Raw genomic sequence first — 18,560 nt, 5'->3', positions numbered from 1 at the left:
CTCCACACAGTATAATGTCCCATAGTGGCCCTGTCACACAGTATAATGTCATATAGTGGCCCCTCCACACAGTATAATGACCCATAGTGGCCCTGTCACACAGTATAATGTCATATAGTGGCCCCTCCACACAGTATAATGACCCATAGTGGCCCTGTCACACAGTATAATGTCATATAGTGGCCCCTCCACACAGTATAATGACCCATAGTGGCCCTGTCACACAGTATAATGTCATATAGTGGCCCCTCCACACAGTATAATGACCCATAGTGGCCCTGTTACACAGTGTAATGTCACATAGTGGCCCCTCCAGACAGTTTAATGTCACAAAATGGCCCCTCCACACAGTATATTGTCCCATCATGGACCCTACAATGTTCGTTGCAAATATTGCAAAACTTATGTCTTCAGCAGAACCCGAAATTTGTGGGGTACACCACTCACAAAATATTATTATACTCTGGGGTCTTTTCAGACTCCAGAGTATAATAATCAGAGGCTCATGGGAGGTGGCAAACATAAAAACTAGTGGTAATCAGCTCTCCTGGGCTCCAGCATGACTCCCTTCTGTTTTCGGCTGTCTTGAATTTCGTCACAGATATAGGTTACATCGCAACTACAGAGGTCCGAAGATATGCAGCTTGAGATACAAATGCTGGTGATTTGTAATGCACTGCAATAGATTAGCATTTCAATGCACTGCATTAATGATGGATTCAAGACCCCTGGGGGGGGGGGGTCTAATACTTAGAGTACAAATTATGTGATGTAAGGAGGATACCGGTGATCTGCCTCCGGTATCCTCCTTACATCGCATACTTGTGATGTGAAAGAAGGACACAGGCGGACACCGGAGACAGAGCAGATCGCGCAGACATCAGGAGTGGTGCCCTCCAATCAGTAAAGTGAAGCACGCTGTCTCCATGGCCTGGCCCGGTATAGTCAATTGTACCCCTCCGCGTCACTTCATCAGTCAGGTCACCATAGCAACGTGACCTGAACTGAGGCAGCCCAAATTACAGTGGGCAAAGCCACCTCACTAGTTTGGTTTAGTGCCTGCTGACTTCCTGGATCCCAGACCCTATCTGTGCCCCCTGAAGTAAGCACTATAATATCTTACTGTAGGATTAATAACACCTCAGGGGGCATTCACACTTGTGTTTGGTGTGTGCATTCCGCTGGGTCAGCTTTAAAGGGATTCTACCATTAAAAACTGTTTTTGTCGTTGACACGTCACAATAGCCTTAAGAAAGGCTATTCTTCTCCGCGCCACCGTTCAGTTAAAATTCCGTTTTCTGTCGGTATGCAATTGAGTTCTCTTGCAGCACTGGGAGCGTCCCCAATGCTGCGAGAGAACTCTCCAGCGCCACTTCTATCCTCTTCTGGAACGTCATCTTCATGCGTCTTCTTCCAGCGCAGGCGGTGAAACTTGTACTCGCTCAGAGCCGACTGCACATGCCCGCAGCCACAAGAAAAATGGCCGCTTGCACAGTAAGTAAGCGGCCATTTTCTTGTGGCCTGTGGGCATGCTCAGTCGGCTCTGCCTGCACCAGAAGAAGACGCATAAAGACGACGTTCCAGAAGAAGTTGGAGGTGACGCTGGAGAGTTCTCTCGCAGCATTGGGGATGCCCCCAGTGCTGCAAGATAACTTATTTGCATACCGACAGAAAACGGAATTTTAACCAAACGGCGGGGCAAAGAAGAAATCGAAAGGTAGAAGAAGAGGCTTTCTTAAGGCTATTCCTATGTGTTATCGAGAAAAAATGTGATTTTAATGGTAGAATCTAGAGATGAGCGAGTACTGTTCGGATCAGTCGATCTGAAGAGCACGCGCCATAGAAATGAATGGAAGCACCTGGTACTTCCGCTTTGACGTCGGCCGGCCGCTTAACCCCTCGCGTGCCGGCTACGTCCATTCATTTCTATGCGAGCGTGCTGTTCGGATCGGCTGCTCCGAACAGTACTCGCTCATCTCTAGTAGAATCCCTTTAAACTATATTCCGGCCCTCCAATGGTCTGAGGGACAGTGACCTGGCCCACCTTTTAAAAAGTTTGAGGACCCCTGCTATATACATATTGTTAATGAAATGCTGACAGTTCCCAGCATCCACCTCACAGCTCTTACTGCCTGTGACTGAGGTCATGCGCGCCAGGGGTAATTACTAAGATCTGTGATTGGGCCTTAGCAGTCACATGGGAAGCAGTGGCATAATGACGTCAGCATGCCCCACATGACTTCTGAGGCGCAATCATAAGTTCCAGCAGTGACCTCTGGGGTCCATCACCACAGTTGCAGGCAGAAGAGGATCGAGGATGCTGCTGCAAGGAACCGGATGGAATGAGGATGATCAGGAGACGTGAGATAAAGTGAGTGAAAATGTTTGTTATTTTCTATCACTTAAGGTGACCCAGGTATATAATAATTGCACCAAAACTAATCAGAGTGCCAAACCTCACGAATATTCAATGAATTTCATGGGGTTCGCAAGCTGCTCCAGCATCATTTTATACTGTTTGGGGTCACTGTGGGGAGCATATTATACTGTATGAGGGCCACTTTGGAGCATATTATACTGTGTGGGGGCATGCAGAGCATATTGTATTTTGTGGGGGAAACTGCAGAACATATTGTACGGTGTGGGGGCTACTGCGAAGCATACTGTACTATGTGGAGGTTACTGCAGACCATATTGTATTATGTGGGGGCCACTGCAGAGCATATTGTATGGGACACTATGGAGCATCTTGTACTGTGTGGGTGTCACGTTCGTGTCTATGTCTAGACCCAGAATCCGGACTGCAGACTGCACCGCTAAGGGAACAGGGGAGGGAAACTTTCCCTGATGCTACGGCGACTAGCTAGGCCCTGCCTGCGGGTGGTGGTCAGCTGTTCCCAAGCTAGCCTTGGCCCCGACAACTCCTGGCTCTCTAACACGTAGGCCTAGCCAACAGATAGGGCAAGAGCTACAAAAGAGGGACTGGAGATACTAAGGTGGTCACCCCTGCAGAAACCAAGGTGCAGCTGCAGACAAAACAGGATGGGAAGTGCTGGACAACAGACATGCAGCACAACACAATACACAACAAGAGAATGAGGAGAAGGACAGTGTAGAGGTGAGGAAAGGGTTAACACAGGACTGGGGCAAAACAAACTGGAACCCAAACTTCCTCACAAACACCAAGACCGTGGCAGGCAACCAGAACTGAAGGACAGGGCAGAGTGGAAGGACAAAACAAACTCGCACACAAAGCAACACTCACACCACTTCCAAGTCAGCTGAAGTTCCAAAAACACTCCTCCTCCCTGAGCCACAAATTCTATGTAGGATACAACAAAAACCAGCAACTAGTGAAGCCAGCCCTCCTCCTAATAAAGGCCCCAGAATCGTCCCATAGGATAATGACAATGACCAACACCTGAGGTTCGCTCCAGAGAACGTCAAGCATACTCTGAAGGCCAATACCAAATACACAAACAGAATGGACTAATGGAAAGGAAGCCACCCAAAGACCACAGTACCCCGGATCAAAGCCCCACCAGAAAAATACACAATTTTATTACCAGAATTCAGGTCGTGACAGTGGGGGCCACTGTGGAGCATATTATATCGTGCGGTGGGCCATTGTGGAGCATATCATACTGTGTGAGGTCACTGTGGAGCATATACTATATGGGGACTGCTGTGGAGCATATTATATTGTGTGTGGCCCCTTCACTATTTACATCACACCCCATCTGTTTTATAGCAGACATGTAATATTATTGCAGGCTATACTTGCATTGCACAGTCACTATGAAGGAGATACAGTGCAATGTAAAAAGTGAAGGGGTCATAGCACTTGCAAAAGAGCCACGGTCCTTTCAAACAGTTGATCAGCAAGGGCCCTGGGTATTGGATACACACTGATCTCTTAGACTGTTAGGACCCTGCAGATCAGCTGTTTCCCTCTGGACGTAGCTCCCAGTATTATTTACATGCTGTATACAAGATACCGCTGCAGCACTCATAACAGTCACTAAGGGGCAACGATCCAAACTAAAAGTTTGGATTACTGCCCACAAGAGTTTAGTTACACCACTGGTTAAAACTGGCAATTCACTTACACATATTCTCAGTGGTGAACCTAGCCTCTCTGCTGCCTGAGGTGGACGATCAAAAGGCGCCCCCCCTACCCCCGGACTGAATAACGGAGGGAGAATGTAATCTTTTAATTGTCCGCCTCCGGTAGCAGAAAACGGGGGGGTTGCTAGTGGTGACATTACAATATGAATACAGTACAGTAATATTTTGTTACTTACAGGAGACGTCTCCCCACATTTCCTGCCTCTTCCCTTTGGATCGCTTCTTTCAGCTGTGACTTGACTCTGTAAAATTTCCAAGGAGTTAGCAGATGCTTTAGTCCAGGTCTGGGAGGAGATCCCTCAGGAGACCATCTGCAACCTCATCAGGAGCATGCCCAGACATTGTAGGGAGGTCATACAGGCACGTAGAGGCCACACACACGACTGAGCCTCATTTTGACATGTTTTAAGGACATTACATCAGAGTTGGATTAGCCTGTAGTGTGTTTTTCCACTTTAATTTTGGTGGTGACTCCAAATCCAGGCCTCTATTGGTTGATAAATTTGATTTCCATTGATGATTTTTGTGATTTTTTTTTTTTTATGTAGATTGTGAGCCCCACATGGAGCTCACAATGTACATTTTTCCCTATCAGTATGTCTTTTTGGAATATGGGATGGAAATCCATGCAAACACAGGGAGAACATACAAACTCCTTGCAGATGTTTTTTTTTACCTTGGTGGGATTTGAACACCAGGACTCCAGCGCTGCAAGGCTGCAGTGCTAACCACTGAGCCACCGTGTGGCCCCCTGATTTTTGTGTGATTTTGTTGTCATCACATTCAACTTTGTACAGAACAAAGTATTCAATGAGAATATTTCATTCATTCAGATCTATGATGTGTTATTGGAGGGTTCTCTATATTTTTTTGAGCAGTATGTATAAATATTTGAGCGGTATATATATAAATATTTATTATGTCCCACAGCGCCCCCTACAACCTCTATTATGCTCCACAGCGGCCCCTGCAGCCTCTACATATAGAAACCGGTTAGGCAGCCTCCATAGAAAAAAGTTTTAAAAAAAAAAAGTGAAAGTGCCGCCTCAGGCGGCCGCCTCGCCTTGTTGAAGGTGCGGCCCTGTGTATACTATGAGCCCCATAATAGCAGCTTCCCTGGTAGTTCCACTCTTGCATTACTATTATACTTTTTACTTTGTTGTAGGTAGGAGCAGTGACTTATTGAAACCGGTTAGGCAGCCCCATAGAATCCAGTGTGAGAAGAATAACTGGAGACCATGCTTGTGGCACTAGATTATTCCCTGGCACTGTATTTCCTCTATGTTGCCACTAGGGGGCACTGCGAACCCTCTGATGCTTAGCCGGCAGATGTGTATGGTACACTGGTCACATGACTAATTGCTTGGCCGTGACGTCCTGGAGACTGTGAGAGGGCGCGGATGAGCTGGTGTTCCCGCTGACAGGACATGGGATGCAGACTGCGCTCAGGGCTCCGGAGTTTACTATGGAGGAGCCATCATGTCTCCCGGCCCTACAGCAGCTCCGCCGCCGAGGCCACCGCTGTTCTTCCTCCCCGGGAAAGGATCCTCACCCTGCAGTCCATGAACCCGCAGGTCCGTGCTGTGGAGTACGCGGTGCGGGGACCCATTGTGGTGAAAGCCGGGGAGATAGAGAAGGAGCTGCAGCAGGTGAGACCATGTGTGAGGTACCAGCATGAGCCGGCTGCTAAGAATGGCCGAGTATAAGGCACTGGGCAGATTGTCCCGGCATGGTTTGTGTGTGACCTGTAGTACTACCAGTCTCAGCAAATGCGCTAAACTCTCTTATTATTGTTGGTAACAGCCGTGGGACTACAGATCCCAGCATGACTCTCATGTCTCAGCTTCAGCGTGCCTTCATATCCCAGCACCAGAGCCATGCCACCAGATGTAGCAGAGCTGAGCCCCCTGCCAGGACCCATTGCATCAGCCACTGTGTCCTGAGTGGCATGTGTGATGGCCGCCCCTGGTGCTGCATTCCCTCAGCAGGATGGTATTTCTGGTGCTTACACTGCATTCCCCATGTAGTGGGGTCACACACATGTATGCCTGGGATCTACAGTCAGGGTAAACCGTGCACAATGCTCACACTGACATTATATTAAGGAATTGTCAATAATACACATCCCTTTCCCCTGTACTTGCTCTCAGCCAGACATTACTCCATCTGTAGTGGATATAGAGATCAGAGACATTCCTAATAGGCGTCCTCAGTGACAGGCTCCAGCTTGTTCCCTGGAGACACTCCAGCATTTACCGCAGCCTGTTTTGTTTTTTTTATTAGAGTTTTTAAAACGTTATGATACGGTACAAACAGTTTACTTATAGAGGTCTAATGGTCTTGGATGCATTAGCCACCATTGCAAGAAAAGTACAAAGGAAAACATAAAAATCCACAGTATTATACATACAGTACCTTAAAGGGTGGTGAGTTATATAAGGCTACATTCACATCTGCATTACTCTGCCGAAAATCGTTGGAGGACAAAGTCCTGCACTTGCTGCAATTTCCAAAACTGCAACGGTGTGCGTATTTTCCCACAAAGTGGGGATGGGATTCAGTAGACACATGGGGCCTGGCCTTTACAGAGTAATAGGATCTGACCTAGTAGGGAGAGTCGGGTAAATCCAATGTTGAAAAAGGCAGAAGATTGATATGACGTAGTAACTCTACATTGGTGGAATCTGCAGTAGTAGGTTCCTAGGATACTTGTCCTATTAGTTTGAGAGGGAGTTGTTCTCATTTATTAAACTCCTTGATTTTCCTAAAAAGTTGGAGGTTTTTTTCTGAACCCCAGTGCTACAAGGAAGTAGTGCTAACCACTGAGCCACCGTGCTGCCTATCTGCTATGAATGCACCTAAAATCATGTGAAAATGTATTGGTAACACTTTGACTACTCCCCAAAGCAGAAGGTCCCTCACATCTGCAATGGGGAGTTTCTATCATTAAAATTCTATTTTTTTTTCTCGATCACACGTAGGAATAGACTTATGAAAGGCTATTCTTCTCCTATCTTTAGATGTCTTCTCCGCACCGCCGTTCAGTAGAAATCCTGGTTTCCGTCTGTATACAAATGAGTTCTCTCGCAGCACTGGGGGCGGTCCCCAATGCTGCAAGAGACATCTCCAACGACGCCTCCATCTTCTTCTGGAACGCCCTCTTCTTGTGTCTTCTTCCATCCTGGTTTTCAATCTTCTATGCCTTGGGCAGTGCCGACTGCGCGTGCCCACAGGCCACAAGAAAATTATTGTTTACACAGCTTACTGTGTAAGTGGCCATTTTTCTTGTGGCTGCGGCATTTTTCTGATTAGCTATGGGTGTATCTCATTGGCTCTCAATGTCACCGACATGATCTGGTAGTTCCCTTACCAATATTTTAACTTTAACTATTTTTTGTTAATTAAACGTACAATTTGCCACACAAAGAATAAGTCCTGAATTGGCTATGTGAACAGAAAAATAGCTATGAAATTTGGAAGGTGCAGATGGAAAATATGACTGATGCTGAACAACCAAACTACTTAGTGTCCTTTAAGGGTTACTCGTGACTGCATTCCAATTGGTTTCAGTTCTGAGCTTCGTCCGGGCCATTACACAACTTTGCTTCTTTACTTTTTATATAGCCAAGGTCCTGACTACTGTAGCTTTCCATTCGGGTGCAGGGCACTGCCCCTGATTTATTAAGAGGGCGGAGCTTGTTACTTCAGGTGCGCCTCACCCCAGTCACAGACATTATTAATGCCAGTCTTCATAAATTCCCCCCAATGACTGCAAGTTGGCCAGGTCCTGTGGCTCCAAAACAAGCCCAAGTCATTGCCGCTCCATTACTTTGCTTGATGGTTACAATGAGGTGTTTGGGCTGATATCCTATGTCTGGTTTTGGTCAAATGTGAGGTTGCATTTACCTAGTTTTAGCATCATGGTGGCTGAGTGGTTAGCTTTGTTACTTGGCTCGAATCCGACCAAGGCCGTCATCTGTATGGGGTTTGTATATTGTCCCTGTGTTTGTGTGAGTTTTCCCAGGGTATTTGTGTTTCCTCTCATGCTCCAAAAATATCCTGAAAGGTAAATTCCCATGAACACTGTGTACATTGCTGGCACCAATATCATTAGTATCTGCTGTAGAATAATGTGTTTATCGCAAAATTTCCAATATATAACTTTTGAAAATGACTGAAATGTGAACATTTGTATAAATTTAGAAAAGTATTTTTAGGAGAATGTGATTTGAGAAAAGTCAAATATTTGTACAAATCTCCACAATAGGCTCTTTGTACCAACTCCAGTTACCATGGCAACTCCTGAGCGCTCAAACCCCGCAGGTACCAGATCCACAATCCACAATGAGGAGGGGAGGTTTAGTCTCAGTTCTGACTGTATGGCTTGACACCCAACTTTCCACAGACAGAAAAGAAAGAAAAATGTATTGTTATGAAGAGTTTCATCCATAGTGTCCTGTCACATTAGTGCTTACATTGTTTTAAGGAACTAGAAAGCTCAGGATGAACAATGTTTAGAAGTTCTAGATATTAGGAAGATATGGGAGGCCCCTGTGATAAAGAAATGGTATCCTGTAGAGTCTGGACTAGTAGGGGGAATACAATAGAATAGTGATGTATTTCCTCTGTTTTATAGGGAATCAAGAAACCGTTCAGTGAGGTGATCAAGGCAAATATTGGTGATGCCCATGCCATGGGACAGCAGCCAATCACATTTCTTCGGCAGGTAAGCCGCACTATTTTCACTCTTTACATTTCGGCACTCCCTTTGGGATGTATTTGTGTTGATCTCTGACTGTTCATACCGCAGGTTGTCGCTCTTTGCACATACCCTGATCTGTTAGATAGCCCTCAGTTTCCACAAGATGCTAAAGACAGAGCCAGGCGCATTTTGGAGTCATGTGGAGGACAAAGCCTTGGTGAGTTACACTGCTTCCAAAAACATGTTGTACAGGATTTTACACATTTTCTCTCAAATAGATCTATGCATAAAGCAGTGATGCAATGCTGCTAGACCACTGCCCCATTCATCTCCGCCAGACTGCAGATGTACTAGTGAGGATGAATGGAGGCTCCCCTACACTAGTGCTTAGCATATATTACCTGTATAGCTTTACATTTATTTATACAATTGCAAAAATATCCAGCTGTCTGGGGTTTCTATCTCGGTCTTAACTTTTTCTTTATTTCTAGGATCCTACAGTGCCAGCCAGGGGATCGCCTGTATCCGTGAAGATGTTGCTCAGTATATAGAGCAGAGGGATGGAGGTGTTCCTGCAGATCCAGACAATATATTTCTCACCACTGGAGCTAGTGATGGCATTGCAGTAAGTTCTGTTCACTTACCAGGTGATTAATATAGATAAGAGAGAGTGATATTAAACATGTGTGAATAAAACCATTTTCATCAGACTTTTGGAGTGCTACAGATTCTCTTCCCCTTTTTTTTTTTTCCCATGTGTGTTCTTTGAGGATTCTAAAGCAGTATGTCTATAGAGCGATGACCTCTTATCTAGGTTTGGATATAACCACTATATGATGCACCATCTGATGACCCATTCATGCATGGGAATGTAAAGAGCGATTCATCATCTCTAATGTGTGTAGATAACACATGATTAAGCTTTATGATCATATGTCACAGGAGAGATTATATCCTGAATATCACAGGTATTATAGTCACATGTACAGTAAGTGTTCTGTGTGTATTTCAGAGCATCCTGAAGATCCTTGTATCAGGGGAAGGAAAGTCTCGTACAGGGGTTATGATTCCCATTCCCCAGTATCCCTTATACTCAGCAGCAATATCTGAGCTTAATGCCGTGCAGGTGAATTATTATCTGGATGAGGACCACTGCTGGGCACTGGATGTCGGTGAACTGAGAAGAGCCTTATATGATGCCAAGCAATACTCCAATCCCAAAGTGCTTTGTATTATAAACCCAGGAAACCCCACAGGTGAATGATCTGGAGGTATACAGGCTTTCTAGTCAACTGTGTATATGCACCAATCCGCCATAACATTAGAACTAGAGATGAGTGAGTACTGTTCGGATCAGCCGATCCGAACAGCACGCTCCATAGAAATGAATGGAAGCACCTGGTACTTCTGCTTTGACGTCGGCCGGCCGCTTAACCCCCCGCGTGCCGGCTACGTCCATTCATTTCTATGCGAGCGTGCTGTTCGGATCGGCTGATCCGAACAGTACTCGCTCATCTCTAGTTAGAACCCAAAATTCCCTTGCACATGATCTTTCGGGGTCTAAATGGTTGTGAATGTGTCCAACAACAATTTTCAGTCTTACCACCATAAGATATTATCCCCACTATCACCACCACTTTACGGGTAAAGAGACACACAGAAAGCACTGCTGAGTAGCTGCAGGGACACTGCAAAATTGTTAACAATGGAGAAGCAACGCTAGTGTGAATCTAGAGTTACTTTGTGCTTCAGGTGTTTTTTTGGTAGCATGTGGATGGGATTTGCTTAAATCACATCCACTATAATGCAACAGTAATTTGCCTTGGCTTAGCCAATTATGAATTAGAGGCAATTTCAGTGTAATCTTGGAGGAAGGGGAAAAACAACTATTCCTCCTGCATCCAGTTGTGTTTGTGTGAGCAGGGGATGATGCATTGTTCTGCTATATGACTGCCTTTCTCTATCTATCCCATCAGTAAAGTTGGGTATAAGGCTGCCCTTTCCTCTGGATCTATACAAGCTTAATTAGTTTATTTGCCTTCTGAATGGCTACTTCTCCAGCGCTCAGTCTCAGCGTCTCTCTGCCCTATTAGCGCTGACATCATAATAATGGCACATGATCACTGCAAGTACAACTCTGAAGCTGGTGATTGGCTACAGCAGTCACATGACATCAACGTGATGTCACTTCGGCAGCCCCATCAACAAACACTGACAATGAGAGCCTCCTTGTGAATGGACCACAAGTGTTCTTTTGTGACTTGCTCTCCATTCACTTCTACAGAGCTGCGGGTGCATTAGAGTCTCGGAAGCCCCATAGAGGTGAATGGAGCGTGGGTCACAAAAGCACATTGGTTCTCCATTCACAAAGAGGCCTTAGGGGACCTTCAAGCCCCCCAGTGAACAGACACTTATCTCTTACCATGTGACTAGGGAATAAGTGTCTATAATGGGTCAACCCCTTTAAGAAAGTAAGTACCCATGGGGTTGTTCTTTTTAATACATCCCCTGGCTTACACGGCAGTCTATGACGTTGCTAAGAAGAGTAATAGCTATCCTCTGGATATGTAACTTTGGGGAGGAGGTGAATGGGTAAAAATAGCACTTATGCCCTTGTGTCTAACAGTAACAAAGCTTCCTCTGTCACAAACGTTAACCAGTGTTACTTCAGCGGCTTCTCGTGGTTAACATTATGGCTGGTCATTGTGTATATATAACTATTACAGTTTACATTGTAGTAAATCGCTGTTTCTTTGTTGTACAGGACAGGTGCAGAGCAGGCGTTGCATAGAAGAAGTCATTCATTTTGCCTGGAAGGAGGGGTTGTTCCTTCTGGCAGATGAGGTGGGAATATTTTTGTCATGACACATTGTTAAATTAGAACAAAATGTGACATTGCACATACCACACTGTTTATAGCAATGCATCAAAGTGATTGGCCCAAATTTTGGCCCTCTCAACCACAAGATAAGGGATAAACATGTTTATCGGTGAGTGTCTGTCCACTGTGACTCCCACTTGTTACAAGAATGGGCGTTTCGGTTCCCTTTTGTAAATGTCAGGCAGAGTATGTGCAGTACAGCTCCATTCAATCTGTATAGAACTACAGGAGATAAGTGAGCTCTAGACTCTGTTATCTCAAGCAGTGTTATTAGAGAATGAATGGAGCAGTAGAGTATAAGATCGGCATATCTCTCCATTCTGACTGGACCTTTGTTCTTTTGATTTGTGGGGTTTCCAGAGACTGGATCCCCACCAGTCAGCATATTATCCTCTATCCTATGAATAGGGTATAACAGTAAAATTTTGACCAACCCTTTTAATGAAACACTGCAGACAAAACAGATATTGCATATTCTATTTAGTATAGGGTCTGATTGGTGACGCATGGGGTTTAAAGACCAAAAGATGATCATCCATCCAAGGGTGACTACTCATCTGTTTTCATTGTGTGCATTTCTAGGTTTACCAGGACAATGTCTATTCTCCGGATTGCCAATTCCATTCCTTCAAGAAAGTTTTATATGAGATGGGCCCAGAATATAGCAGCAATGTGGAGCTCGCTTCTTTTCACTCAACCTCTAAAGGTTACATGGGAGAGTAAGTTCTAGCTCTGACCAGTAGGATGATAAAATATATATATATAATATATACACTCACCGGCCACTTTATTAGGTACACCATGCTAGTAACGGGTTGGACCCCCTTTTGCCTTCAGAACTGCCTCAATTCTTCGTGGCATAGATTCAACAAGGTGCTGGAAGCATTCCTCAGAGATTTTGGTCCATATTGACATGATGGCATCACACAGTTGCCGCAGATTTGTCGGCTACACATCCATGATGCGAATCTCCCGTTCCACCACATCCCAAAGATGCTCTATTGGATTGAGATCTGGTGACTGTGGAGGCCATTGGAGTACAGTGAACTCATTGTCATGTTCAAGAAACCAGTCTGAGATGATTCCAGCTTTATGACATGGCGCATTATCCTGCTGAAAGTAGCCATCAGATGTTGGGTACATTGTGGTCATAAAGGGATGGACATGGTCAGCAACAATACTCAGGTAGGCTTTGGCGTTGCAACGATGCTCAATTGGTACCAAGGGGCCCAAAGAGTGCCAAGAAAATATTCCCCACACCATGACACCACCAGCCTGAACCGTTGATACAAGGCAGGATGGATCCATGCTTTCATGTTGTTGACGCCAAATTCTGACCCTACCATCCGAATGTCGCAGCAGAAATCGAGACTCATCAGACCAGGCAACGTTTTTCCAATCTTCAATTGTCCAATTTCGATGAGCTTGTGCAAATTGTAGCCTCAGTTTCCTGTTCTTAGCTGAAAGGAGTGGCACCCGGTGTGGTCTTCTGCTGCTGTAGCCCATCTGCCTCAAAGTTCGACGTACTGTGCATTCAGAGATGCTCTTCTGGCTACCTTGGTTGTAACGGGTGGCTATTTGAGTCACTGTTGCCTTTCTATCAGCTCGAACCAGTCTGGCCATTCTCCTCTGGCATCAACAACGCATTTCCGCCCACATAACTGCCGCTCACTGGATGTTTTTTCTTTTTCGGACCATTCTCTGTAAACCCTAGAGATGGTTGTGCGTGAAAATCCCAGTAGATCAGCAGTTTCTGAAATACTCAGACCAGCCCTTCTGGCACCAACAACCATGCCACGTTCAAAGGCACTCAAATCACCTTTCTTCCCCATACTGATGCTCGGTTTGAACTGCAGGAGATTGTCTTGACCATGTCTACATGCCTAAATACACTGAGTTGCCGCCATGTGATTGGCTGATTAGAAATTAAGTGTTAACGAGCAGTTGGACAGGTGTACCTAATAAAGTGGCCGGTGAGTGTATATATATATATATATATATATATATATACACATACACACACACACACAAATATATAATAAACCAGACAAGTTTTGCATGTTTTGATCAGTAGAAGTTATTTGCCTTGGAGTAGGGAAAAAAAACCACAAAAATAATTGCTGTGTCCAAGCACACTAAGGCTGGTTTCGAACCAGCGCTTGGCTTCTGTTTGGGGATTCCATCCACCATTCCGATTGAAAAATGTGAATGTAAAGTCCTGCAAGTCTTTGCATTTTTCAGGTGAAAACCTGTTGGACCCCATTATAGTCTATAGCAGTGATTCCCAAAGTAGTCCAGGTGGACCCCATGGGTCCACGGGAGACTCGACGGGGGTCTACGTTGGACATTTTTTGACGAGCTTTGGGAACATGGTAGAAATGTAGCAGCAGGTGGTCCACCGAAACCAGTAAAATTTTGAAAGTGGTCTACGAGAAAAAAAAGTTTGGGAACCTCTGGTCTATAGGGTCTGCGGGTAACCACTTTTTAAATGGATTAGATTTCTGTGAAACCGAGTGCAAGTGTGAACTTAGTGTCATGTGTATAGTTTCCTTATAAGGTACCCTTCCCTCCATTTTTAATGTGAAAAGAAGTGGTTTATTTCACCTGCAATGTTTATTCATAGTCTGAGGCTGTGAGGGCATGGTGAAAGTTTTGCAGCAACTGGAAGGACACAGGTAGAGACCACTGTCATAGACTATAGATATGACCAGATTATGGGGATATTGTCACTCCTTAGGGAGAGACCACTATGTAGGTGTGTGGAATCTTATAAAGCCATTTTCGCTCCACTGTGGGAGATTATGGGAAGAATATGCAAATATGTTTCCCAGGATGTAAATAGGGAAACACTGCCTCTTTATGCTGCCATCTATGGGAAGCAGCTCCCTTGAACATCATGCCAGACTTTCCAACAAGCCTTTAATTGCAATGATGCGGGCTTTCTCCCTAAGGAGTGACAATATCCCCATAATCTGATCTAGAAGTCTCTCACCTCTGCCAAGTCAGTTCTCCCTAGACTATGCTGATGATATCCAATCAGATAGAAACGGCGCCGTCCACAGTTGGGATGATACTGACTTGGCAAAATCCCGCATCATTGCAATTAAAGGCTTGTTGAAAAGTCGGGCATGATGCTCAAGGGAGCTGCTTCCCATAGAGGGCAGCATAAAGAGGCAGTGTTTCCCTATTTACATCTTGGGAAACATATTTGCATAATCTTCCTATAGACCGTGTAAATTAGCTGTCAAATTGTATTTTTCTACAGTGGATTGTTTTGCGTTTCAGGTGCGGATACCGTGGCGGGTACATGGAGGTGTTAAACCTGCACCCTGATATTAAAGCGCAGTTGGTGAAGATGCTCTCTGTGCGCTTGTGCCCTCCTGTGTCTGGCCAGGCAGCCATGGATGTGGTTGTGAACCCTCCACAGCCTGATGAGGAGTCATACCCACAGTTCATCCAGGTATATCTCATGTATATACCCATTATATGCTTATTGGGATGCATGTATCAGCCAGTCATGTGACTAGTGACAATGTCTGGCTATCTTTACAGGAAAAGGAAGCTGTTCTCTCTAACTTGGCTCACAAGGCTAAATTGACGGAGGAATTGTTTAACCAAGTTCCTGGCATTCAGTGTAATCCTCTGCAAGGTGCCATGTATGCCTTTCCACAGATCTTTATTCCTCTCAAAGCTGTAAAAGAGGCTGAGGTATGTTCTAAACTTTGCTTTCTCATCTTTCAGATCTAGATTAAAGGGGCTCTATCAGCAAAATTTTGCTGTATGAGCCCCACATATGCGTGAATAGCCTTTAAAAAGGCTATTCAGGCATCGGTAATCTTATTTTAAACCCCCGTCCCGTTTTAAAATAAAACTATAAAAACATGTATGTAAATCTTAAATCATACCTGAATGTGCATGCTGGGCGGTTGTGCATGATCCAACGTCATTTTCTTGCACGCCTACCTCTTCTTGCAGTGACGCCTGCAGGTCCTGGCTCTTCCACACCTTCAGCGTCCTCTTCTTTCGGCGTGATGACTTTAAATCCCGCGCCTGCGTAGTAGTGCTTCCCTCCGGAGAGCTACTGCGCAGGCTTCAGCGCTCATGATGCTCAGTTCCCCTTACAACTTCACGAGCATACTGTGCAGTATGCTCGCGAACTGCCATTGCTAAAAATGGCGCCGAAGCCTGCGCCGTAGCGCTCCGGAGGGAAGCACTACTACGCAGGCGCGGGATTTGAAGCCATCACGTCGGAAGAAGAGAATGCTGAAGGCGTGGAAGAGCCAGGACCAGAGGGCGTCGCTGCAAGCATAAAGAAGAGGTAGGCGTGCCAGAAGATGACGTCGGATCGTGAATCACTGCCCACCGTGCACTTTCAGGTATGATTTACATATATGTTTTTATAGTTTTATTTTAAAATGGGACGGGGGTTTAAAATAAGATTAGCAGAGCCTGAATAGCCTTTTTAAAGGCTATTCACATATATGTGGGGTTCATACAGCAAAAGTTTGCTGATAGAGCCCCTTTAATAAGTGGCTGCAGCAGGCACCAAAGACTGCAGTGTCACCAAGTGGTCACCTTGGGGTATTGCATATGTTATTAGAAAACGATTTAAAGAGGACCTTTCATGGATTTGGGCACATGTGGTGTTATATATCGCTAAAAAGCCAACAGTGCACTGAATTCAGCGCACTGTCAGCTTTCCCGATCTGTGCCCTGGGTAAAGAGCTATCGGTACCGCTACCGTAGCTCTTCACAGTCAGAAGGGCATTCCTGACAGTCTGTTAGGAATGTCCTTCTACACAGCAGCGCCTATAGCGCTGTGCTCTAAGACCGGGGAGGAACGCCCCACAGTACAGCGCTATATGCGCTGCTGTGCAGAAGGACGTTCCTGACTGACTGTCAGGAACACCCTTCTGTGAAGAACTACAGTACTGGCACCGATAGCTTTTCACTTGAGGCACAGATCGGGAAAGCAGACAGTGCACTGAATTCAGCGCACTGTCGGCTTTCCAGCGATATATAACACCGCATGTGCCCAAATCCATGAAAGGTCCTCTTTAAAACCATCTCTCAGATAAAAAGCTGATGAAAGTTCATTTAGAACTGAGGTTGCACCAAAAACAGATTTAGAAATAAACAGGAAAGTAGTTATGGAGGTTCTCTGAAGAGATAGAGAAATTGTGGTTCATGTTCCAAAATTAGGCGCTGTTAAGCCAAAACCAAACATCCCCTTACAATCAACATCACTCTCATAGGAGAATTAGCATAATTATACATGTAACATCTAGTTAACTATTAAAAAAAAAAAAAAAAATTTGGAGCAGGTTTATTAAGACTGGTATTTCATATGAATACTTAGCCCTGGGAGGTACAGACCTACCCCCATTGCACATCTATAAAAAGCTTTTTCAGGGAAATGATGCATCTGTTAGACTATCTAAAGGTAGGATTTTTGCCCAGCATAATATCCTCTACGATACACTTTGGATGGTTTGCTATCACATTTCTTGGTGACAAACTCCTTTTAATACCAGGAAAAAGACACCCAGTGATATGTTATATCTGATTTAAAGGGAAGACTAAATGGGTTTTGCCACTTGCACAAGTTATGCCCTAATCACAGGTCCAATCTTACTGCACAGATGCCCACACACGAGGTGAGCATATTTGCCCAGATGGGACTACCCTTTTTATTTTATTAATCTTTTTTATATTTGTCCCCAGCTTTTGCAGATGGCCCCTGACATGTTTTACTGCATGAGGTTACTGGAGGAGACTGGGATCTGTGTTGTTCCTGGAAGTGGCTTTGGACAGAGAGATGGAACTTATCATTTCAGGTAAGTATTTTTCCCAAGTTATCAGCTCTTAAAGATGGCAATAAGGTGTGTGTGTGTGTGTGTGTGTGTGTGTGTGTGTGTGTGTGTGTGTGTGTGTAACCTCTGCTCTCAGTCATACACATGTATGGGTATATGGGTGGGCTTGTGCTGGAGATAGGTGACATGAATTGATGATTATGTGGTGGGATTTTTAGCACATCATGTCTTCTTTTAGTTACTTTCTCCCTAGCTTTATATGGCTAGTAACAGGTAACAACATATTTTATATATATATTGTCTGCCCTACAGCTATCCTCTACCTAACTGACTGACGGCAGGTAACAGCAGATTTTATTCACCTATCTCACAGTCAGCCTCTCCCCAGGCTGAAATTCCAGATAACCGAGAGTAATGAAGCACAGATTAACTGTACGGTTAACAGTGAAATGAGGGCAGGTGTAAATGGCACATTCAGTAACAAGCCTCTTCTTTCTATTACAGAATGACTATTCTTCCGCCGGTGGAAAAGCTGACACTTTTGTTACAGAGCGTGAAGGATTTTCATGTTCGTTTCTTAGATGAATTCTCCTGAGCATCAGTAAAGGCCAACAACACTGAATGTAAATCACCCCATTCACCTTACTCTACTATATCAGGGACCTTTTTCATGGCAACAGGGGAGGAAACAAACTATGTTCAGGGTACAGGGGATTAGCACAAGTCAGGGCTCACATGTGTTATACAGAATCTTTCTCCTGCAAGAAAACCGTGTGACCTTGACTTCTGCTGCTTTACTAGACTGTTACTAGTTGGTACGTTCTCCTTTTTGGGGCCCTTCTGAGAATACCAGCAGCTTGTTTTATGAACTGCTGCAATGTCAGTGAACTATCAGCTCTGGTTACTTTTTTTTTTTTTATACTTTTTATGATTAATAAAATAGTTTCTAAAATGTTCTGGTGCTGGTTGGCCATATTATTTTTTGTAAAAAAAAATTACATGATGAAGGAAACCTACATTAAAATTCCTTTTATCT

At 44.7% G+C, this 18,560-nt stretch overlaps 1 protein-coding gene across 1 annotated transcript; it reads left to right on the top strand.

Annotated features, from left to right (window-relative positions):
* Positions 1-5,508: 5,508 nt before the first annotated feature.
* GPT2 (glutamic--pyruvic transaminase 2) lies at positions 5,509-18,407 on the top strand. Its single transcript, XM_075282056.1, has 11 exons — positions 5,509-5,777; positions 8,765-8,854; positions 8,939-9,047; positions 9,322-9,455; positions 9,843-10,086; positions 11,595-11,674; positions 12,294-12,430; positions 14,997-15,171; positions 15,264-15,419; positions 17,436-17,548; positions 18,029-18,407. Exons 1-11 carry the CDS (start codon positions 5,556-5,558, stop codon positions 18,117-18,119), a joined length of 1,551 nt encoding a protein of 516 aa, XP_075138157.1. The 5' UTR covers positions 5,509-5,555; the 3' UTR covers positions 18,120-18,407.
* Positions 18,408-18,560: the final 153 nt, after the last annotated feature.

Source organism: Leptodactylus fuscus, chromosome 7, assembly GCF_031893055.1.
Source record: "Leptodactylus fuscus isolate aLepFus1 chromosome 7, aLepFus1.hap2, whole genome shotgun sequence".
In the NCBI taxonomy this organism is placed as follows: Eukaryota; Metazoa; Chordata; class Amphibia; order Anura; family Leptodactylidae; genus Leptodactylus; species Leptodactylus fuscus.
Note: the sequence above shows the minus strand (reverse complement) of the source record. Positions and strands in the feature narration are given on the sequence as shown.

Bases quoted from the DNA above. Each gene is read 5' to 3' on its own strand.
- GPT2 (XM_075282056.1), top strand. From the start codon at position 5,556: ATGGGATGCAGACTGCGCTCAGGGCTCCGGAGTTTACTATGGAGGAGC. The intron at 5,778-8,764 runs GTGAGACCATGT...TCTGTTTTATAG, and splicing joins TAGAGAAGGAGCTGCAGCAG to GGAATCAAGAAACCGTTCAG. The intron at 9,048-9,321 runs GTGAGTTACACT...CTTTATTTCTAG, and splicing joins ATGTGGAGGACAAAGCCTTG to GATCCTACAGTGCCAGCCAG.